The 26,370-nt window shown below is 35.0% G+C and overlaps 1 protein-coding gene across 1 annotated transcript; it reads left to right on the top strand.

The window, feature by feature from the left end:
- LOC150104716 (major facilitator superfamily domain-containing protein 6-like) lies at nt 1-24,938 on the top strand. Its single transcript, XM_090395615.1, has 3 exons — nt 1-1,453; nt 22,884-23,051; nt 24,811-24,938. Exons 1-3 carry the CDS (start codon nt 1-3, stop codon nt 24,936-24,938), a joined length of 1,749 nt encoding a protein of 582 aa, XP_090251741.1.
- The last annotated feature ends 1,432 nt before the right edge of the window (nt 24,939-26,370 follow it).

The raw sequence follows: 26,370 nt of genomic DNA, 5'->3' as shown, positions 1-26,370 counted from the left end.
ATGGCTGCTGCTCTTTTTTCCTTCATAATTCCCCCTCTTTTGGGAATGGTTGCAGAAAGACGTGCAATGTACAAGATGTTTACTGTAGGTTCAATAGTGATGTGTGGCTTGACATATACTTGCCTTCTATTCGTCCCACGAGTCATTCGCCTTCCCAGACAACCGCTACTAGACTTCGATTGCGGTCCTTCAGTGAATCTCGAGAAGTGCTCTAACTGGATAACTTGCGGAGATGCTACTCGTCATGCAGGCAATCTTACAGTGTTCCGTCTCTCTCACTGTCGGTATCAATGTATTGGAAGACCAGGTGGCTATAACAACTCTTACCCTCTTCATATATGCTTTCGCAGCGCCGAAGGAAATATTTGTCTCGTGTACGATCCTAACGCTGAAGATAGTGGGACTCTGGAATTCAGATCGCAGTTTTCTTCTTGGATCCATCACGAAATTAGGAATGTTTCTGTCAATCAGTTTCTCGCACGAGATCCAAGAACTTCGCCACTCTTTGTTGACGTTTGCACTTACCGACCAGCTACTCCTATTTTCGTAAACAAAAAATCTCATGAGGACATATATTGCAGGCCTCTTCCTCATGGTTGCACCATAAAATGTCTACTCTCGTACCGTCCTGATGATGATATCTACAGGCCTTCTCCGTGTCTTGAGATAATTGGTAACCCTCTGCTTACTTTCTGGAGTTATCTGGGAACTCGGTGCTTAGCTGACATTTTTCTGGTCACTGCTCTGTGCCTTCTAGATGGAGTAACAGTATCAAGTATCAATGACTACCGAGGGATGTATGGTAGAACGCGTATATGGGTAGCATTTGCCTTGTTAGTATTCCCACCGATATCAGGAGTACTGATTGATTATTATAGCGGTGTTGCTGAAAGACCCGATTATTCCCCTGCATTGTTCATATTTGACGGGCTTGCTCTAATCACATGTGCCCTTGTGATTGCTTTACCACTGGAAGCAGGAAGAAAAGCTCGCTACATTATTTCCAGAGAACAAAGAGCAAGTCAAGGCCACCTGTTAACCTTAGAGATGTGGATATTCCTCTTCGTGGTGTTAATACTAGGAATATTATGGGGATATTCGGAATTCTTTTTGCCTCTGTTTTACGCCGAAATTGGATGCGATAATATCTTCACAGGACTTACATTCACGATATCGTTTGCGTGCAGCTTGCCATTTCTTTCCATCTCCAAGATGCTTGTACACAACATTGGCAAAGCTAATCTTCTTGTATTCGCTTTCCTTTTCCAAGCTATACGTTTTGCTGGCATTTCTTTCATAAACAACACGTGGTGGACCCTACCTTTCGAAGCAATGGAAGCCTTTTCACTAAGTGTTATGTGGCTAGCTGGAGTTGCTTACATCCATAGTCTTGTCACAAGTGGATTTCATGTACCAGCACAATATGTCATGATCTTGCTACAGTTCTGTGCAGGTAAGTAATATATTCTCCAGTAATATTTAAATAATATACAGAAAGATAGTATTGAATTTTCCATGTTCAGAAATAAATACATTAATAATTAATAATCTCTCTCTCTCTCTCTCTCTCTCTCTCTCTCTCTCTCTCTCTCTCTCTCTCTCTCTCCCTCTGTTAGCTTGTTTGAAACTACACTTTGAAACTACTAAATTATTCTCATCATATATTTATTTTTTTAACTAGTTGAAATATGAATGTTCTTTTAAACACAGCGCGCCATGAAATGTTCCATATTATGACAGAAGGAACTCGAGGTCAAAGAGTGTTAGATTGGTTTATAGTATCAGGCGGGGGGGGGTAAGTTAAAGGACGTAACTATTCTGCTTCCGGTTGGTAACAGTGATCATGCAGTACTACTCACTTGGGAAGTGACTAAATTTATGAATGTTCCATTCAGAAGAGGTTACATGCTGAACTACAAAGCCGGAAATTACGGGGAGTATACTGAGTTTAATGAAATGGTATCGGTTGCTGGAAGGGAAGAATATCGAGAGTGCATGGGAAGTATTTAAAAAATCCGTAAATGATGCAATATCAGAATGTGTCCAGAGAGTTCGAAGAATAAATAGGGCAGGAGTCAAATGGATGTATAATCTTATTAAGCAAGAGATGGTGCAGAAGGAATGCCATCTGGATAAGGATGATGTCCGTTATTAAAATTATAAGCAGCACACCAGAAGAGTAACAACTGTTTTACGGAAAGCTAAGTCTGAGTATCTGTATACTGAGTATCTGTAATACTGAGTATCAAAAGAAACAAGCTCTGCAAGCAAAGACAACCCAAGAGAATTCTATCGATATGCTGCAAGTAAAACAAAGAACGAATACGAAAGAACAACTCTTCTGAATGCAGATGGTGTGAGGTGACAGATGCAGAAGAGGTTGTTCAACTAATGAGTGCCCATTTTGCTGCTAAAAACTATCAACCTGGTATATGAAACACTGCGTTCACTGTTATCTCTTTTGAAGAAAATCGGGTGAATGAAGAGGTGTAGAGCTGTTGCAAAAACCGAATAACAATTCAGCAATAGGGACTGATGGGATATATCAGCAGGGGTGCTATAAGAGTGATCAACTGAACTGAACTATATAATGATATTTTATTTGTCTCAGAACACGGAAGATTCCGCAAGAATGGAAAGAATGTATGGTAATTCCATTGCACAAGGAATTACCATACATTCCTTGAGACCAATGTACCCAACTATCGACCAATTAGTATCTCAGGAGTGGTGGTGAAGATTTTCGAAAAATTGAGGGCTCGCATTCAGAAATGGGTTGACAGTGAACCTCTACTTTGCAATGAACAACATGGGTTTACTAAGGGGAATTTCATGTTTTTGCAACTTGCTTACATTCTATAATAATGTTACCATTGACTAAACAAGGGGAATTGATACACCATGATACTTTTGGATTTTGCTAAGAATAGCACGGAAGACTGTTGCATAAATTCGAGAATATGGGTTTGAATTATAAAATATTAGCGTGATTAAGAGGATGGATGACTGACAGATATCAAAAAGTGATATACGGGAGATCTGAGTCTGCAAGGTTTAAGGTAACAAGTGGTGTACCACAAGGATCAGTGCTTGGTCCACTGTTATTCAATCTGAACATTAATGATATTGGGAAGGATTTGACAAGTGACATACAGTTATTTGCTGATGATGCAAAGATAGGTAGGGTAATCAGGAATGCTGCTGATATGCAGTCTTTGCAGAATGATTTGAATACGCTGGAATTGTGGGCATGGGAAAATGGGTGTCAATTCAATGTCAGTAAATGTAAAGGCATTCACTTCGGCATGATTAGATATCCAATGTCGTATTATATTGGTGGGATTAGGCTAGAAGAAACTGATGAAGCTATGATAATAACATTTTGAAGTGTTAATAGATAGGAAGTTGAAGTTTAGGGGCCATCTAGCAAAGACTGCAAATACAACTCAAAAGATAATTGCAATTCTGAAAAGAACTTTGATATATAAAGATAAACAGGTCATTTTGCCCCTTTGCAAGGCCTTGTTAAGATTTCACTTGGACTATTGCATTCAGTTCTAGTTTCCATTGTGATTATTCTAATACAGTGGAGAGAGTGCAAAGTAGAGTGTTATATATATATATATATATATATATATATATATATATATATATATATATATATATATATATATATATATATATATATATATATATATATATATATATATATATATATATATATATATATATATATATATATATATATTATGGTACTGTGTATTGCAGTTAATTTAAACTATATTTCTGAATGAGTTATATTTGAATATAATTTGAATATGAAATAAATTTGAACATACTTTTACAAACATTATGTAAACTCTCATATCTGGAATATAACGAAATGATTCACAACCAGAAATTAATCTATCTGTCTACAAATTTCATTTTTTTTTTTGAACTAACGAATATGAATAAAAGATTTCATTTATTTTATTGAATGCTTCTCGTGTAACTTTGGCATTTATGTAGTTACCTTAAAATATCATGCAAGAGGATTGCTCTTTGTGAGATCACTATGATTCTATTTGTAATCAGATGCTTATTATAAAGTTCATTTCATTAATGTTGAATGATTTGAATTAACAAAACCCTAAAGGCAACTTAAGTTTAAATTTTATAGTGACGAACTCCTATGTTGTATATTATTAGTTAAAATTACGGCTGAAGTAACAAAGATGATGAGGCCAGTGTATTAAATGCGTGTGTTTTCTGGCCAGTTTGTTTTGCGGAGTAACAAACACCAGTTTCCGGGGGGAGGAATTCTGCCACTCGGCATCTTCAACTTATAAAGGTTCTTCGTGTCCTGGAGAGAATTCGCATCCTGTTGTTCCAATCAAGAGCTTAATACTCTACAGCACACTTCTTTATACTGCATTGTGGACAATACAGTATACAAATTAAGTATAAATCTCATTGATATGATCGGAGGAGCCCCCCCTTGGAATTAGGGCGAGTGAACATATACGAGCGACAACAAACGCAGAAAGCATATATTTGGCATGTTAACAACACATACTATCATAGATCAGCATGGACTGGAATAACTGTGTCTTACAAAACGAACGATTACTGAGAGAAACTCTTTAAGGAATCAATAGATGTGATTTGACCAAACAGTATACTTACCTAAAGCGAAAAACTAAAACTCCATGTCGTGTTGCCTTTAGCAGTGAGTAATGATTATTTGATAATGTATTATGTTATAGTTTAGATTAATGTATTCGTGACCCGATGATACTAATGGTTTAAGGTTAGCTGGTGAAACTTGTCGACAATTTGCACAATAATTTAGTTTCATAGGTTATACGAGTTAAACTAGTAACGGTATTTATAAAACGTGACTGTTCCAGATCTACCCAAACATATGCGAGACAACATGTTACTGTTAAAAAATGCTTTACTGGAAAAAAGTGTAATAAGCAACAGAAGAAACACAATTTGATCCAGAATTTTATGGTTGAATATGTGTGGGCTGCGATAGGTTAAATGTCTAATTTAAAAAAAATATCTATTTTTTAAAATTAAATATGACTTTTTTTCCCCATATTCAAGTGAAATTTATGACGATGACAAATTGATTGCTTATTTTCCTGGAAATAATCAACGGATTAAAAATCGATTTTTAGTGCCTCTTAAATAATTTAAAATTTGTCTTCTTCTTCTCCGACATAAAAAATCTTGTATTACAGCTAGTGAGAAAAACTTGTATGGTATATACAGATGAGATAATATTCTGCTCGCTTTCCACCTCCTGTATGCTTCTCAAAGATTGGCAGAGGAAAATCAACATTCCCTCCTCTGCGAAGTTACGATATTACACTACCTTCCTCTTACCATGTATGCAGATCGTTGTTGTTGTACCAGGAGTTTTCAAGAATGCTAAGAATGAAACAGTTTTCAAAAAGGCTAAAGCTGAAAGTATGCTCAATGTTTCATATAATGCTTTCCCCCTCTATCGACATTCAGTTTCCTGGCATCTTTATCTATATATTACAGAATACGATTTGTATCTATAACATGGAACATATATATTTAAATAACTCAGCGGCTTGAAATACTATCCATTGGGTGGCTATATATCTTTTTTATGCAAATTTTATCCAGAGAAGGCTGTAAACCTAGAGTATAATAGTGACATGGGTAAAGAAGGGCTAGATAATCTGGAAACTCCTCTATAATAGAACAAACATGGAGCTTTTTCAAGCCACTCTTCAGGCCTCCACGTAGAAGGACGATGAATTCATGCTTCTTAGTGAAATTCGTTTACCATCTAAAGACATCTACAAATATCTATTCAGTTTAAGTAGTAGAGTTCGAATTCAGAGTGGATAGTGAAAGCGCTATCAACTTCCAAACTGGAAGTGGATATTTAGTAACACTTTTAATTACATGTACATATATATAGAACATTGTGCACTGCACGCACGCACGCACGCACAAACACCCAAAATCAAACATATAATAATTACCTTGAAATTAATTTTGACATAAATCTTCAATAAATACAGCCTACTGCTTTCTCCTAAACAAGTTATCCACGTTTTGCACTACAGAAAACTTGAGCAACTTTTTCAGATCAATAAACCTTCGGAAAAAATTATCAAGTTCTGTTAAAGGTCTTTGTTCTTTATGCAATCTTAATCTAACAGACTAACATTGGTACTTTGCTACCAATGTTACTCTGTTTACTTAAATTTTTAGCTCATTCGACTAGAAATAGTCACTATGCAATATTTCCAGTCAATCGATTACTCGATCCAAGACCATGAAACAGTAAAGATCCTAATGTGAACTGGCCATGCTGAGGAAGGTGAAGCTCTCCCATCTCATCAATAAAATTTCACCCAAAATGTAGGTTAAATGTAGAAAACTATAAAGTTAAGTCATCGTATTATTGCAATTGACTGAAGTATAGAACAATATATTAAATTAATACAACTAATTTAATAAAAATGCACTTTTGGATTAAAGGAGATCTAGAAAATTATTTTAGAAGTTTTTTCTTTCATGTATAAACAGTGATTAGGATTCATTCTAATAAATTTGTTAACAAAACTGCCTACTCAGTTAGCAGAGAATAGTGCGTCTATTTCTTGCCAACAAGCTACGGATTCCAAATACTATTCTAGAAAATATTTTATTTTTTTGGTTAGCATACGATTTTCGTTGGCAGCGTGCCCTTAAAAAAGTGCCGGATTATGTGGTTCAGTCTCCCTAGGATACCAAATGTACGGTAGGTTTATATATTTTCGTGCATGGGATTCCATTAAAATAACGTTTGTAGTGAAATTACTTTAATCAAACTTGACTAACTTAAAGTTTCATTTGTCTGCTTGTGGATATGGAGTTTGCTGTATATATGTGAAAGTGGATAATGCAACAATCCCGGCAATCAACACGCAAATCTAAGGACTCCTTTCTGATCATGCACTGGAACACAAAACTGGTTGGAAATGTATCAGACTCTAATGTCTCGCCAAAAATACTGCGCAAAAGGAAAATTAAAGACGACTGCGTGGCCATAATCAACTTCGCATACCGGCCACTGAATTAGAAATGTTTATTTAATGCTGCGTTGGACCTCCTTCATATACCAGCATATATATCAGAAATTCACCAGACAATCCTTTAACTGGCTCACATTTAACGGAAGAAGATTTTGTTTCCGGATCTGTTTTTCTAAAATTTCCCATACATTCTCAATGGGTTCAGATTGGGGCTTTCTGATGGCCAGGGAAGATGGTCGCTGTCATGCTCTCCGAACCATTGCTGAACAAGTCTTGCGCGATGGACAGTAGCAGTGTAGTCCATGAAACAACCGTCACCTTCTGGATAAAAATTCAATATTGCAAGAAGGACTTGATCGGCAACAATGTTCAGATATTCCCTTGGAGGATACCAAACCTTTCTGTAACAACAACACATGCCCCACACCATGACACACCCTCCAGCACCTTGAGTTGTGTTTACAAGACATTCTGGATTCACTGCTTCATGAGGGGGGGGGGCTCCAGATAAACTATCTTCCTACTCTCTGTATAGTACAAGGTATACTATGAGTCGTCGGACCACATGGCTTTTTTCAGTCTTTCACTGTCCAGTCACGGTGTTCCTGACACCATAAAACGACGTTCCAACTCTTCGCAGAAATCACTGGTTTCCATATAGGCATGCGACTACCAATACCGATCCTCTTCAATTCCATTCGAGTAGTTCGGTGAGATATGGATCGAGAACAGCCTTCATTAAATCTTCAGTCAACTGCTGCTCACAGGAAATTCTGCTTGTCCGTACAAGCCTTCTTAGATCTCGTTCCTGACACTCTTTATGACCGCAATCTATAAACTATCTTCCTACTCTCTGTATAGTACAAGGTGTACTATGAGTCGTCGGACCACATGGCTTTTTTCAGTCTTTCACTGTCCAGTCACGGTGTTCCTGACACCATAAAACGACGTTCCAACTCTTCGCAGAAATCAGTGGTTTCCATATAGGCATGCGACTACCAATACCGATCCTCTTCAATTCCATTCGAGTAGTTCGGTGAGATATGGATCGAGAACAGCCTTCATTAAATCTTCAGTCAACTGCTGCTCACAGGAAATTCTGCTTGTCCGTACAAGCCTTCTTAGATCTCGTTCCTGACACTCTTTATGACCGCAATCACGCCTCTTACAAAAGCAATGTGGCTATTTTTTGACTGATTACACACTCGGGATATCTCACCTTTGAGAAAACAGTGAGCTCTGATGTTTTCAAAATAGTGATTTCAACCAGATAGGCACCAACAATAAGCATTTTATTGAATTCCGAAAGATCCTGCGTTTTCCTAGTTTGATCAACAATTTGACGATTACTGACCAACAGCATTCTTAAATAGTTGCTTGGTGAGGCACACGTGGTGACGCACAACAACAAGTATTTTGCGTATACGCTGCACATACATCTGCATAAAGGTTTTTAATTCAATGGCCAGTATGTGTAATTTCAATGATCTTTTTCTTTCTTTCCTTTTTCTTCAGACCTCCATAAGCATAGTAGTGATCATATAACGGAAATGAACTTCGTCTACTAACTAAAGAAAAGGCATTCAGAAACATCCATATCAGCACTAGATTTAGAATCCATGGCCTATTCAGTGGAAAGAGCAGAAGTGTTATTAAATAGGGCAACAAGGTGTAAAGATAATTTCTCATTTTTAATTTTTTTTTTATTTTTATGTTGGGCCCATACACGAGAGGTTGGCTGATCAACCTATAGTACATTAGTACCGTATATAGGTAGTGGATTGGAAAAGGAGGAACTTGTTTACATTGGATTTAAAAGACTGTATGTTGTATTACTTAGGAAACACAACAGGGGGAAGACTGTTCCACAATACAGCAGTAGCAGGGATGAAGGAGGAGGAAAAGAAACTTGTTCTGTAGGTTTCAAGGTGCACTGTGAAGGAATGTTGAGCAGTAGCTGCACACGTGTTTCAACGGGCTTAGTACTAAGTGGGGAAATTATTGATGCTATTTCAGAAGAACATTTGCCATGGAAATATTACAGAATACACATATTGCAGAAACCAAACGACTGTGCGAAAGTGGGAGGAGTGAGTTGGTTCAGTAAGTCTAATTGCTGTCCTCTGCATTGAGTCAAGCATTTTGAGGGAGCTCTTAGGGCCCCATTCCATATATGAGAGCAGTATTCAATAGCTGGGCGGATTTGTAAGATGAGGATGGAACAGTTGTGATGTGTTTATGCCAGGAGAGGCTCGATGTCAGTGTAATTCCAAGAAGATAAATCTCGTCTTGTCTGGAAATGTGGGTGTTGTCAAGAATAATACTGGGAGAAAAAGGTAAGTTTCCGTGAGAAATAAGACAGAAATGTGTTTAATAGTATTGAAATTGACGAGATTATCTGAAACCCATTGGATGATGGCTTGAAGATCAGAATAGAGTGGAGTGGTAGTTGATGTTCTATAGGTTGAGGTGAGTTGAGTAGAATAAGATTTATCAAATGAAAGGGAGGAGTGTAATGTGCTGTCATCTGCAAAACTGTGTATTGGGTTGGAGGTCAACTGAAGTAGGTCATTGATATATATATATACTAGGAAGAGGGCTGGTAAGAGAACAGAACCTTGTGAAACCCCGGCATTAGTTGAATGGTGAGATGATAAGGAATCATCCACCATCACACATTGTGTGTGTGTGTGTGTGTGTGTGTGTGTGTGTGTGTGTGTGTGTGTGTGTGTCCAGACAGAAGGCTTGCAATCCAACTACAGAAGTGCTAAGACAGAAGTCCTAAAATAAAAAAAATATTAAACGTGTGATACAAAATAAGAAAAGAATACTACAAAAGCTTGCTTGAATGCTCCGAGATTAGTCCACCTACATACCTATCTTACGACGCCACATCAAGACAGATCAATTTCTAAACAAGGAAACATATGATGTCTGTGATAAGATGATTAAGGAAAATTAAGACTATCCATGGACTTTCCGCAGGCCACATGGTATTCTTAAGATCCATATACCAAGTGTTCGTTAAATGGCTGTCTTTTGCATTACCAGTCCCACTTATAAACCTCTCAGCATTCACAGATAGGTCTGCTACTTATGTTAAGAACACTATTGATGTTGAAAGCAATTTTAGCAGACTTAGTTTTCGTCGTTTGATATCATAACAAATTTAGGTATATTTTCCCTGTTTACCAACACACCTTTAGATGAAACTCTAGATTAACTCACATTTCATTTTATTTCCGACATCGTTGAACTTTTTGATTTTTTCGTTCATTCTGGATAGTTTAACTATCAAAGTATACCAACAATGAGAGGGGGATGGTATAGGAATTCCTTCTTCCCTTTCTATAAAAATCTTGCTAATTATTTAATAGAGACTTTTTAGCAGAGACTTGATATTCGTCGGAGGCGACGTTTGGTATAGGTACCGTGATAACATCTTCGCTATTTGGAGCGATTCTACATTTGATCTTTATTTGTTACAAAGATTAATGCTATTCATTCAACGATATAATTTACTATGTAAATAGAGCAAAAATTTCGTTTGCCGGTTTTATGTGTTCCTACATGGCGGATTTCCATTTTCGATCTTTCGGTTAAAGAGCAACGCGTGCAAGTTCCAAAATCCATTCAATCTCACCATCCTGCAAATCAAAAATCTGGCACTATCAAAAACTTGGTTCACTGTTATCACTCCTTATCAATTAGAAATACGCATGCATGCATCCACCCACCCACCCACCCACCCACATGCAGCACTAAGTGATGCACTTAGTCCTTGGTCATATCAAAGGACCAAGTGCATCACTAATGAATAACGAAGTGTCTTTGCGACATGGCCTAAAGATCCCTCTTTTTTCCGTTAGTAAAGGACAAGTATACTTCCTTCTTTCGTGGTTCTGGCTGTTTGCTAGATTCCGTGCTCTTATAGTTTGCCATACTTCGAACAATTCGGAAGGTTTGCCTCTGATCATTGCTAAAAACATAAACATTACACAAGTTCAATTTAAGTATTTTGGTCTTCTATAACTTGCTATATACTCTATGAACACAGAATTCTTCGGAAGGAAACTAAGTCATGCACAGGTTCATGTTACTAACATGTTCTCATGAATGCATTCCTGTTGAATATTTTCTATCACAATTCTGACGGTTCTTGTTTCATTTAACAATATTTCAAAGTATTACTCAAAAGATTCAGCATATCTTTATCTTCAGTTTTTATAAAGTGGAGTAGTGTGATTTAACGTTACTCTTTCCTCTATTTCTAAGCTTTTTAGAAGTAGCCTCTAGAATCTTTTACCATCTATTTGATATTTAATCTTCCATATTCTTACTAAGCTATTCTCATGAATTTTGTGTACCTATTTTTACACACGGATTAGCTTTGTTTTACATATTCTCTATATTCTCTAAGGGCATCCCTCTTGCAAGCAACTTCATTGCATGCTTACCTGTGATACAATCAGTCAACGTTTTCTTCAGAATCCTTCAATATCTCAAATGTTTGGTTCATGCTATCAAACTCTTTAATTGTTTTTTATAATAATATTTGCGTATATAAGTCTACAGTTTATCTCTGTAAACTGCCTGACTTTCGTTTTAGAACTTTCTTATAATATGTTATTCAATTTAACCCGATTAAAATTAAATGATGACCATTTCCTATTTCAAATCTCCTGTACATGAAAATGTGAAATTGAACATTTGTTCATATTTTTATGTTGTAACATGATATTAGTAACGACTAGTATATCGTGAACAGAAATCCAGTAGGTATTATTATTATTATTACGTTAATAATAATAATAATTCCAGGCAGTCCAAAGACTCATCGAGGGAAGACACCTACTCTACAACTCTATCTCCACCACTCAATCCAAGAACTACAATGAACCGCAACTACATCATCTTCACCAATGCCATCTACCACCCATCGTCACTAGTATTTTCACAGACACACAAACATCCATGCCTACGGCGGGATTCCAGCCCGCAGCCTCTTGGCTGGACAGCGGATACGCTGACCACTCGTCCCACCAGGCCGGCATTATTTTTATATTTACCATTATTATTAGCTATGCGCTTTGATCCAAATTTACTAGTTACTTTACAAGAATGTTATCATTCCTTGTTTAATTTATTTTAATTTAATTTAATTTATCATAGCTTGTTTAATTACATGAGTAAGAGGGAATTATCAACAGCAATTAGTTATAATAATACTAAAAACAGGACTTTTGAACATCGCAATCGCTAACTGAAAACATGCAATTTCTTGTTCATTTTGTTTTTTTTATGAGATCCCCGGCTAGATTAATTAATTTAGTATTACTTTAGTTTACAGTAAAGTAATGTTGGATTATCTTTCTTACGTGCAAACTTCAAGGGCAATTCAAGTTATTTTTCTCCAAATCGCTAACTGAAACATCGCAATCGCTAACTGAAAACATGCAATTTCTTGTTCATTTTGTTTTTTTTATGAGATCCCCGGCTAGATTAATTAATTTAGTATTACTTTAGTTTACAGTAAAGTAATGTTGGATTATCTTTCTTACGTGCAAACTTCAAGGGCAATTCAAGTTATTTTTCTCCAAACATTAGTTATTTCCAGAAATTTCTTACAATAACGTTTGTCAAAATTGACTTGGGTATATCATCTGTTTCCCTTCCTTATTTACTGCAATGATCCTATTTCCATCCACTATAAAATACAAGACTAATTCATAATAATGTTATTGTCTAAAAAAAAACAAACTAAGCTATTTCCTGTTCAAGTAAAGAAATTTGATTTGGGTTGGCATGATTTCAGAAACATTAACTCTTGTAATGTGATAAAATAAGTCACTGAAATATTCAGAAACAAATGTACATTGAGACTATATAACATTTACTAAAACTGATTTTTAAAAATCAGCAGTCAAAAGATAAGGGAATCATATTTCGCTAACTCATTACATTCCAAAGAAGCCTGCGTGCTCAAGCAAACATCTTTCTCCACTACGCGCGCGCGCGCGCACACATACACACACACACACACACACATGCATGCATGCATGTGTGTGTGTGTGCGTGCACGAAATGTATGTGTGTGTGTGTGTGTGTGCATGCAAAATTTACAAGCATTATAGGAAACTATAAATAAAAATAACTAAATAAGGAAAGTTTTATAGAATGTAAGAAATACGCAACATTACGTAAGAGATGTAAGATTATAGTATGTAAGAGATACGCAATAGTCAATGACAAAAAAAAAAAAGAAAAGAAAACTCTATGACCTAGAAACTGGTAGCTAAGTGCTGCAACTTCAGTTACAAAAGCTAAAATCAATTGATTCTGCGCAGAATAAAGTAAGGAAGGAAGGAAGGAGGAAAATAAAATTATCGTAGTCAGCGTCGGAAGCGACTTAATGAAAATTGTGGAAGAGCACAAAACGGAAAGAAAAGTAATGACACGCGACAATAAAAAATTGGTTGAAACGAAAACGGATTACTGATATTAGAAAGAGATATTGTATCAGACAGAAAAATAGACGAGAAAGAGATATTGATGCACATGCTGCAAAAAATCAATACTTTGTTCATGTGTATACATGAATATCAACATTAAAGAATATCACTGAACGTGTCGAACCTGATATTGAGAATGAAAATAAACATTTCATAATTAAGATATAGTTCGACTCTTTAAAAGCTATTAGAATGACCAATGTACCTTTTTTTTCATTCAGTACATTATTTATATCTACTCACCAAATACAAATTATAGTTAAACGTAGCTAAAATTTGTAGTTTTTTTTTCTTCTAAGGAGTCTTATTTACCAAACTCTAAAGAAGACACTAAGATCAATACGCCCTATTGATAAGACAGACGAGACATTTGGAGGGCTGCAATCATTCATGCTCAGTCTACACCGCAAGGTTCATTGAAGGCTTTCATAAAATCACCGCTGTCTTCAGTGGTCTCTTTCAATCGAAGAAATAAGAAGTAACTGCATGACAATAAGTCTGGCGCTATATAATCAAGCACTTCACAATCTTATTCATGGGCATTTATTTCTAGAAGGGGATGATGGATTATCTTTAGAGCTGACACTTTGAAAAATGCAGCATTTTTTTATTATTTTACATGCAATGTTACGCACTTTTATCTTGAAACATATCTTCATAACATATGTTTCTCTTCCTTGTGACACGAGGTACAGAACAGGCGGCAAGCCTAAGGCTACACTTATTTGAGGAAATGGATGTGTGTCCTAAAAAATCTGATTTCGTCGCAAAACTTTTGATTTTTATGACTACCAGATAGTTTATTTCTTGACAATGAGTGAATTCACTTTTCCACGAGGGTAAAGTCTACACTTCTATTGGCGCCATCAGGAGAAACGTAAAATGGTGATATGAATATCATGTGTGATGATAGGAAAATATGGCAGTGTTAAACTTCTTAGTCGCACAGCATTATAAATATAAATAATGGTAAAAGAAGAGTAGTATTTATAAGTTAGAGTATCCTACTTAAGTGAGAGGACGATGCGGCATTTGCTTTTGGAGTGGAAAAACACAGGCGAATCCCGTTCAGGCAGTGTTCATCTGAAATGATTTAATCTTGTGCGAGGTGATAGGATTATTTCTCACGGAAACTCGATTTTTTTTCTCTCAGAAAAACCGGCAAACAGTCAGAGAACATGCACGCACGCGCGCGCGCGCACACACACACACACACACACACACACACACACACACACACACACACACACACACACACACACACACACACACACACACACACACACACACACACACACACACACCTTGCAGCAGTTTCAAAGCAAATTAATATACACAATGAATGCAGTAAGTTTTATGACTTCCACCCAGAATGCATCTTCATTAATCACGTATGTTAATTTATAAGGACTTGAGCTCTTATATTAAAAACTGAAAACATTTAAAATCACCAAACCTTGCGTCAGATGAAATAGTTGGAGAAAGACGATAGGATTACGCAATGCACTGTCGTCATGAACAAGGAACAGCAGGTTAACTAGATAACGACTAAAACCTCAACTATCGCACAGAACCGAACTAATCCCACCACTCTACATGACATATGCAACTTGTGGATTTTGGTCAAAGTAAATACGTCACAATGCGTCTGTGAAATTAGTTGAATTATTGGTGAAAGTAGGGACAGTTCTTATTTAAACGACCGAGTGAAGGATAGTATATGGTATAATCGTTGGGATAATATTATAGGATACAAATAGATATTAATACTAATAGGATAATCTTAATATAATCTCATTTTCTTAAAACGTTAGGCTTTAAGAAAATAAGGTTATATTAAGATATAGACATCTAATTTCTGAAACATTTTAAATTATATAAGTAGACTGTTGTTTATTTTGGATACAACCCGAAAGAAACTTACTAGCAAAACATTTTGTAGATTAATCATAAATACTGAAACACGGTTCCTTCTTACATAATCTCCAAAGCCATTAAGTGATTATTCTTAACTTAGCTTAGATTTTAATGGTATAAATTTAGTTCTCAGAAAGAAATTAAAATTACTATTACTTATATAATAATGAAGGTTTTTTTTATAAATGCAAATGCAGCACAAATTATAAACATTTTAAAATATGATCCAACGGTTTCGAACAGAATTTGAAAAACAAAATCGTTAAAATTATGGTCAGATAATTAGATAATTGTATCGAATGTATACTATTTAAGGTGATGAGGTTATATCACTGCGATTCATAAAAATATACGCACAGAGCCAAAGTAATCACGCCACTCTACATGATATATGCAACTTGTAGATTTTGGTCAAAGTAAATGTACGTCGTAATGCAGCTGTGAAATTAGGTGAATAATTCGTGCAAAGGAAGTACTGGGTTAATTAATTCAACAAACGAATTTACTTTGCGAGCATCGGTCTGTTGTGCATGCTATATTAAAAATCTAACATACACTAAAAATACTGGCAATTCCGCATACGTTTCTTTATAAAACAGCAAACTCTACTCCTTATAAAACAGTAACTCTTGGAATATTAAAACAATATATGGAGGCAATGATCCAAACGGAGAACACTGATGCAAGAGGATACATCTATCCGACATCCGACATTCTTCTACCTCTAGAAGTGATATCTCCATTGCGTCTACTGGATTACTCATTTAAAGATATCGACAATTAGCCAAGAAAGTTGTAAATGAATATACATCGCATGTAATAAATATCAAGAAAATCGAGCAATGTATAGGATTTTCACGAAGTATGCTATACTCTCTTCGGCTATCAAAAACTGACATATCCGACGTTAAAGGAAAGAATTTTTATATCCAATAAAAATAAAGTTTGATTTATTTTCCTAGATGGAATCAACAGATTAATGTAAAAATAGATACTGCATGCTTTCGTATCTTGTGAGCATTCTCATAATCTAAGTATTAATGAATATTCCTATAATGATTCGTTTGTTTCGCAAAATATGTACCATTAAAAGTAGGTGTTTTCTGTAGTTATCTGTATCTCTAGCCAGACTGATTTTAATGAAATTTTGCATCCGTGATCTTTCATGAAATTTCGAACGACCTCAAATTTGGTTTGAGCAGTATGCCTATATGTATTATATAATATAGTATATTACTTAACCCCCTTCTACATAATAAAAGGCTAAGTAATATAACATGGTAAAATATCACTATCGGTCACTAAATGCGATTTTTATGGCAATCCTATACAGGTATGGGGTTGTTCATCCTAAAGGATAACAGAAATGTGGATGGGTAGAAGGCTGAGGGAAAATAGAAATCTACTGACATGATTTGAAGATCTGCAGATTGATGTTTTCAGGAAATACATAACATAAGAGAAGAAACTGTTTTACAATATATCAGCATAAGAAATGAATAAGAAGAAAGAAAACTTTGTTCTGCAAGTTTGCAACTTAGCTGTAGTGTTTCCCAACGTGGGGCAATTTGAATATTTTGGGGGGCAATTAGAAAATCATGTTGCATTCGTCACATCTCACCGACATAGTATTTTCGATAATTTTTGGCGATAAATTATCGATGTTGCAACCCTGACTTTCAGAGAAAAAAGCTGGCAATAGTAGTACAGCAGGCAACATAAATACTTGGCGGCGTAAGTGTATTAAGGTTAGATAATAACATCTGTCACTTCTGAAAAGTATGCCAATGTAACTTTGTGCAGTTTTTTTGTTATAGAAACAACCAGACAAGTTTGTTTAATTTTTTTTATATATATTGTCAATATTTTTATGCTAGCAGGGCGATTTTTTATGTAACATTTTTACATGTTGTTAGTTTTCTGGTTAGCCAAAAGTTGCGCTACGTTCTATCAATTTAAATAAAATCAACACTTTGCCACGATTGTATTAGGTTCGTTTGACAGTTGAAAACATAATCTCTCATATTTTTTTTTTCTCTACATGTGACGGTATAGTTGTAAAATTTTACTTTATTATTTTAACTTTTTATTTATTATATGTGTTTGTAGTAGTATAAATACATGTTACACGCAGTGCGGACCCTAGGAATTTTGTCGCCCCGTACAATAGCATATTTTGCTGCCCCTTCTCCGTAAAAAACTCTTTTAATGACGTCTTAAAAGCCAGGATGTTAAGCTAGGCTTCAACATGTCTGATCATAAATTCTAAATAGCATTAGCTAATGAAAAATGATCATAAACTATATTTTTTTACAGAAAGAGAGAGACGATTAACCCTTTAACGGTGGAATTTTGTTCCGAAAATGTGCATCTGCATGGATAATTAAAAACAAGCGAAGACGAGTGTACTTGTCAAACGCAGAGTAAATGCACCTGCTGTAAATTTTAATTAAGTTATACAAAAGTGGAAATTATGAAAAGTTTATTTGAAAAATCAATAATTTTATTGCTTCAAAATTCATTACTATCACAAATACTATCAACACAACCTAAAAATATTGTTTTTATAATGTATTACTATTAACTTACATGTAAGTAATGCTCATCATGTCATGTAGAATGAAGAACTGCTAAATCACAAATACGTAACTATGGGAAATATAATTTTTTTTTTTAGATTTTAGAACACGTGTCATGTCTTAATATAAGTTAATTTACATTTTCACTGTTAAAATGCAAACCTACTGTTTAAAACGAAATGTTTCTTGCTTTCATATTCGCAAAATCACAAATAAGACCAGTGTATTATAATTTCTCTAATCCAAGGAAATTCCTCATTGGTTAAATGAGATTTACCCTCAGGTCGAGATCAACTCAATGCAACAATGGAATCGGAAATAAATGCAAGATAGGTGTTCTGCTTTGTCACGTCGTCTGATATTAACACTGACAGTGCGATATTAAACGCAACATAATACTGCATTATTTTAATTGATTATAATTTTTTTTTGTAAAATGAAGTTTTATTATGTAAAAATTTAACTAACGACATGCTGAAATCTGGTTTCAACAGAGAAGGAATAAATGACTTTTTTTATGATTTATTTTTCGTATAGTTTAGGCCAATTTTGTCGCCCTGTGCAAATGCACGTGTTTCACCGTCGGTAGAGCCGGCTCTGGTTATACGCCATTAATTTCCTTGTATAATTCACACATACCTACAGTATACTGTATAAACCGATTTGTTTCCTTTCAGTCGCTAACCCCATGCATAAAATGAGGTAGTGCAAGCAAGAATAAAGTTCGTCACTATTCACATGAGTATTTTGAAGTTTGGTTTCATACCTGCTGCTCAGGATGAACGGTCACCATTCTGTCCTTTGTGCGAACATTGTTTGACCAACGAACCAATGAAAAAAGGTCATCTCGAAGCACATTTGATGGTGAAATATAACGCTTATGTGAACTTTGATTTGAACCAATTGAAGTCTCTAAATTAGACGTTTGAGAAAAGATCAACAATAGAGTCATTCATTGTTTTCTGTACGAACTGCTACACAAAATCGCACTCTTGAAGCTAGTTATTAAATTTCTCTGCTCATAGCTAAATTAGGAAAAAATCATACTATAGGGGAGGATTTCATTAAGCCAGCAATATCAACTTTTCTCAGAACAGTTCTGGAGAAAGGTGTCAAAGGAATGCCACTGAGCAATAACACTATTAGCAAAAGAATCGATGAGATAGCTAAAGATGTGGAAACACAACTTGTTGAAAAGTTGAGATCAAGGAAATTCTCAATACAGATGGATGAATCAACTGTAAAAGCCAGTGAGGCTGTATTGATGGCCTATGTAAGATACGATGGGAAAATTAAGTGATCTGCACTATGAATTGTTGGAACATCCACCTTATTCCCCAGCTTTGGCTCCCTCTGACTTCTATCTCTTCCCAAAACTAAAAATCTTCCTCGCTGGTCAGCGTTTTTCTTCGAATCAAGAGAATATTTAGTGATTGCAGCTGTAGAAGAGTATTTTGCAGATCTTACTGAGACCACTACAGGGACGGAATAATAGCTGGAACATTGCTGGAATAGTATTAGTCTTAAGGAAGGATACGTTGAAAAATAAAAATAATTTTGAAATTATAAATTCATTTTTTCATTGTTAGGCCGAGAACTTTTCAGACTACCTAGGTACATGACAATGGTGTACCAGGGTGGTACACCATTGTCATGTACCACCCTGTCATGAATTTACTGAAGAAATATTGTTCTGTGAAGTATTGAAAACTACCACTGCTGCCATTGATATATACAATAAACTCAAAAATTATTTGGATGAAACTCAAATATCAATGAAAAATATTACATCTTGTGCTACAGATGGTGCTCCTATTATGTAAACGTGGCTGTTTAAAATTAATGAAGGATGACAATCCTGAAATGTTGCTTGTGCATTGTGCTATTAACAGAGAAAATTTAGTTTCCAAAAAACTTTCATCTGTTTTAAATGAGATATTTATAAAATATATCAACACTATCAAAGTTAATTCCAAATGATGTGAGCGTTCAGTTCAAACAATGTTGTGAGGATAAAACCGCTGATCATGTAAGACTATTGCTTCGCACCGATGTGAGATGGCTGTCACAGGGGAAATGCCTGAGAAGATTCATGAAACTATTTCATATTCTTAGTGAGTTTTTCAATGACAAAACTGAAATGAAACTCCTACAAGCAGTTGATGGTCAATCATTTGTGAGTTATTTGACAGAAATCTTTGAAAAACTGAATATGTTAAATCAGCACCTGCAAGGAGCAAATACGACCCTTGTTGATGCAAAGGCTAAAATATTTGACTTCATGGCTTTTCTGAAATTACGTCAAAAGAATAGAATATTTCAGCCAAAACGTTTTACCAATTTTATTGGCTAAATAAGTGTGAGGTAAGTGGCACGCCAAGGGTATTTGCCGCCCGGGTGCAAACTTTTATCGGTCGTCCCTAATACTGCATTGTATAATCCAAATTAGATATTAGCTACATAAAATGTCGCCCTATCAATGTTGCCCTCGGGTTGGCGCGGCCCTGGAGGTAACTGATGCTGCTGTACTTGTTATTGCGGATCACCTGAACAATACGGCCTGTGATTTAAATGACAGATTTTCTGCTTTAAAAGAAATTGATTTTCCATCTTGGATAACTCAGCCAATGCTAGTGGACTTAATGGTTGTGGCCATGCGGTATCAAGAACTCTCAGAAATGCAAAATGATAAGTCTATTAGAATTATATTCAACATAAAAGGAACAATGCCATGGATTTGTGACGAGACAGAAACGAAATACCCAAATTCAACTAGTTTTGCAAGAAAATTACTGTTGCTCTTCCCGTCGTCATATTTAGTTGAATATGAGGTAAATGACTTGTTACTGAAACATTACTTGTTATAATGTTTAAGTTAAGGGATATTACATTCCATATCGTTTCTTTTTTTGAATTGAAGCCTTTGGCTCTTCATATATCTAATTACTTGTTACAAGTTATTTAGTGCTGTAAATGACTTGTTACTGAAAAAAAAAAGAAATCGTCTGAATATCATCACAAACCGTGGAAATTTGAGATTGAAATTGACTAAATTAGTACCTCAAATAAAACCTCTTTGCAGCAGACATCAAGCTGAAGAATCACATTAACTTGGATTTTATTTTTCCGCGTTGAGTTCAATTTATGTTTTATAATATACAAAGTGTAATATAAAATTTATATGCATTGAAGCAAGTCAAATTAAAACAGTTTTACCTATGTTCATTTTTTTATTTGAATTACCTATTTATATTATACTTTTTTTCAGAACTTGGTTGACTATTATGCTAGATTGGGTATCAAAATCTTTGAGGCGTTGAAACAGTCATAACAGGTCATAGAAAAGTGGGGGAGGGGAATCGCAAATGCAATTCCGATAAACACTGACCATGGAAATATATGTAAAAAATGCAAGCAGGAATAAGTGAACATCTCTTGTGAAAGCGAATGAAGTAAGTCGATATGAGATGGGTCATTAAACACTCTGCCATCTTCTGTACCAATTCAAGTATTTTAGGGAGATATGCACGCCATCTCCAAATGGGAAAACAGTATTCAGTGGTCAGACGGATTTATGATTTGTTGCAGTTAACTACTGTTAACCCTATACAAATTTATGAGGTTATTTACGAAATAAAACCTTGCTGGACTTGCTATTTATCCTATCCTCCAATCTTGGTTATTTAAATGAAGACAGCATGTTTATGAACAATGTACTTTTATATAGTAGCGAACAAATTAATCCAAACTAGCTGAATTTTCGTAAAGTTTTTGGTTTTGGTTTGTTTTTGTTTTAGTTCACAATAATTTTGGTTTTAGTTTCGGTTTACTATTTTCTGTTGTGGTTTTACTTCACTACTAATTTAGTTGAGTGTCGCGTATTTCTGTCTCTACGATGTTTATTAATAGTGTTGTGCGCTTTTAATAGTGTAAACAAGTTGACATTCGTAGTGTTTTATTCATTTTGTTAACTCTATAAAATGGATGAATCTCCAAGAAAGGGTTCAAAAATATGTACTTTTCACATCCGTGACTCAAAGACAAATTGCCAATGAGTGTGGTGTTGGTTTATGTACCGTTAATGCGATTTTAAAGAGGTTTAGTGAGAAAGGTACCTTTCTTCTGACAGAAAAGCAAAAGGTAGGCGAAACAGGAAGACTACACTTATTCGAAATCGTTTACTGATTTGAATAAATTAAGAGACAGACTGTCACATTAACCAAACTAAAAATCTCTACAATCAAACAGCACATTAGAGTTATATTATGTGGAGGAATCATCTCTAATGATTACGTCAAAAATATTATTTACGATTTTTATTTTCTAATAAATAATAACTATATTAAAGTCAATGGTCATCAGAGTGATTCTCAAAATCAAGTTATTTGGCTGCAATTGGATATTTGACCTAATAAGTAAAAGATATATGACGGAATGAGGTATGTAGGATTCTCCTGAATATATTGAAAGCATTGCACCACTTCTTTAGACTATTGAAAACACGTGAGGAAAATTTTAATCTCAAACTGTACAAATGTTTTCTTAGAATACATTCTTCTTCATTATGGCATGTACATTTAGATTAGTATGCACTCTTTCCATAACGCACAGAGCGATGGCTTATTATAAAGAGATAATAAATTTAGAGTTCACTGGCCTATTGGAAATATGCTGTAAATTTCGAAATGAGAAAAGCAATCTCTCTCTCTCTCTCTCTCTCTCTCTCTCTCTCTCTCTCTCTCTCTCTCAGTAGATGTACCTTATTGAATGATTGGCAATGACACGCGTCTGATGATAATAATTATCTTTTCATTTTTTTATTTCAGGTCGTGCTTTAGGTAGTCTTACAGGAGGCTTCGTGACAGAAGTGTATGGATTCCGAAAGACCTTGCGGGGATTTTCAGTGTTTTCTGCTATAATGGGTCTTCTGTACCTCGGAATATATCACCTTTGGATCAAGCGAAGAAATCGTAAGAATCAAGTTGAGATTCCAGGTACAGTGGTTCGTTTGTATACAGTATATATAATGTACATTGTATATACAGTCTCATGCATGCGCAGAGCACTAGTTTCGGTTTTTTTTTTTTTTTTTTTTTTTTTTTTTTACACTTTAAAACAATTTTAGTAAGTTAAGTTTGGACACAGAAGATTTTAAAATAACAAGGTGTATCTTTTCGCGTTGGCAAAGTCACCTGGTTCATTGACTATGATATGTAACCACTACTGTGGCTTTAGGCCTCACCTGGTAAGGAAACATTCCGTCACACCTGTCTCACATCTGTACTGTCCATGCATCAATGATTAGCTGAAGGTGTATCTTTTTTAAAGTGAAATGAAATTTTATAGCTTTATTTCATTACGTGGGAATGTCTAATTGTGGGAATGATATTTCAACATTTTAATAAAACACATCAGTGTAAATGGATAGGATATCAGAAAGTGTGCTGAAGGGATGCATGAAGAATGGTGAAAGTAGTGAAAACATGATGATCCGATTGTGATGAATACTGTAGTGTAAAAATAAGCAGGACATTAGACATCAGTTAGAATTTTTGAGTGGTTGATAGGGTTTTAGAAAAGGTAATGAGGGCCAGAATTCAGGAGTAGAATAGATAAACAATATATACACGAGAGATTTCAGAATAAAACCAAATTAGTAGTGCTAAAGAAGGAGCTAAGAAATAGACGGAATCTCTGTTAGCATTCCTTTTTGAACAGCTATAAGTCGTAATCCTTGAGAAATGCTTTTTTCAGAAAGAAGAAAAACGAAAAAAGAGGTGAGGAGAAGCAGGTTCAGTATAGCTATAGTTGAATTGAAATGGGAAAAAATGCAACACAGACTGTTGGTGAGACAGCGATTGCAGTGTGTGTGTGTGTGTGTGTGTGTGTGTGTGTGTGTGTGTGTGTGAGAGAGAGAGAGAGAGAGAGAGAGAGAGAGAGAGAGAGAGAGAATATAATATATTAGATTTCTTCTTAATTGCATCGACAATGCTCATGCAGGTTTAGGTGCACCACTACAAATGTAAAAACATAGTTCTAAAGTTAAGTAGAGTTGGGATTTGCGCAGAATTAGAACCGGACACGTAAGTTCTTGGAGGATGAAGATGCATGCTGAAGATGTTATATGTCTGTGTCAAGAAAGACTCCAATATCCCACTATTTTTAAATAACTGTTAAATAATTAAATGCAATAAATAACTCCCGGTTATTATACACAATTACATATGGTAAATTGCATTATTTCATAATTTCGCTCCATTATCCATGTGCGAATAATGTCACAACTAGTTTTGTACATAGAAAATTATTCTTATTCGCTGTTTTATGAGAAAGGAATACTCTTATCAACCTGACATATAGACGAATATGATAGATTGTTTCAAAATTGTAACCGACAAAGTGTTTCAAAATTGTAACCTACGTATGGTCAACTGTTTCAAGAGGTCAACTGGTCAAGAGGATGAACTCGGATGATAATACAAAAATCCTTACAGTTCTTTCCGGAATACTTTAAAATAGTACAGGTATACTATGAAACTCCTTGAAGAGTGATTCTAATAGAATACATTAAATATAAATATCAAACAACGCAAACACTTGTTTCTTATAGACCAGCTAAAAATAAAGCTGCGTTTCCTATTTTTCTTTAAGAATTGTTATTAAGATTTTTTATAACTCTGCGAATTCGATATTTTCTATAAATATCGTTTATTACTTCGTTCTCAATAATAAACCTAACCTTTTCTCTCTCAGTGCCATCTGTTAATGGATCGTGGTACCAACTTGGAGAGAGACGTCCCAATGGAAATACCAGAGGCCATCAACCTTTAACCACAGAGGAGGAGTCGGAATTAACAGATAGAAAGGAAGACTCGAAATAGCCTGAGGACTGTAGGCATGCAAGAAAAAAATTACGTAGGTCATAGTTCGTTGACTCAACCATTCATCTCAGCTTAAGCCCAGCGTATTAACAGCAGAAGAGAAAACGCAAATGCCATACCCAAACGATCATGACAGCGTAGGCCTGTCATGAGAGATGTTATGATTTACTTAGTATGCAGTTTACTTACACTTAACAGATTGCACCTGTATACAAACATACCACATTTTATTAATTTTCTTCTTCGGAAACGCTGCAAGATACAGATTGTAGGTAATACATATATCATTAGTTTTACCACATTTGTACAAAACTCGATTTGTATTCTTCACTTTCTTACGTTATTTACACTATTATAGTATTACTACCAAACTGGATTAAACTCTTCTCTAAAAAAAATTACTACCAAACCGGATCTCTTGCACCTCTTCTCTAAAAAAAAAAAGCAAAGTACTTTCAATAGTAATTTAGATAGTATTAAGAGGTGTGAACAAAAGGCGCTAGCAACTAGTTGACATTGAATAGCGGCTGGACAATTAAGTTTCTTTCTTTCTACCTGTTTTTTAATTCAAGAAAAATGTCATTTTATGCTTGAGATAATTAAAGATTTCCTATAAACAGATCACATCTCCCTACATCGACAGTTAGAGGTCTATATAAACCATTTCCTTTATAATTATTATTAAAGTTCGTATTTAATTATTACAAATGTGGAAGATTTCTGCATGCAAATAATCCTAAAAATCACTGTAATCAAACTAAGTACGAAAAGAATGTTATTATCCAAATGTCTCAAAATGCAACTAATAATGCACTGAAGAAACAATGGAATATTTTCATTTTCATGGTAACTTAGCAATTATCTTTTTTGGGGAGGTGAAAGTTTCTGGTGAAAGAAACAAGCATATTCCTCTTTCAAAAAATTAATCAATTCAAAATAATTAAAAGTAACACAAGCAATAATGATTTGCAACTTTGTTTTCATTATAACACCATAAGTTGAAGTTTAAATCAACATCATATTCTAAAATATATGAAATACCAATTAATCTCTATTCACAAAAGCTAATTTTTTTTTAAATATTCATAGCTAAGAACTCGGTGCATATTGAATGTTCTTCTGTTCTCTTGCATCTTCGAACAGGATGTAGTGATGTACTTTCATGGACAGAATCACCATTTGTCATCACTCCTGGTCTTTTTTCTTTCCTTAATATATCCAGCATGTTTTAGCTACCAATACTGGAAATATTGGTTCCAATTAGCGTACTTTCTATTTGGAAGAACGTCCTAATGAGATTCCATTATGAATCTCATTATTAATCTCATTTGAATCACTTTTTTTTTATCTCTGGAAGCTTCCATGTCATCGAATACATTTGAATCAGGTGTGAAGTGATAATAGTAGATCTCATTGTTAGTGATGATTCGGA

Source organism: Typopeltis vanoorti, chromosome 7 (assembly GCF_054136105.1).
Source record: "Typopeltis vanoorti isolate ZY-2024b chromosome 7, IOZ_Tvanoo_1.0, whole genome shotgun sequence".
Classification (NCBI taxonomy): domain Eukaryota; kingdom Metazoa; phylum Arthropoda; class Arachnida; order Uropygi; family Thelyphonidae; genus Typopeltis; species Typopeltis vanoorti.
This window is presented reverse-complemented; position numbering and strand designations above follow the sequence as displayed.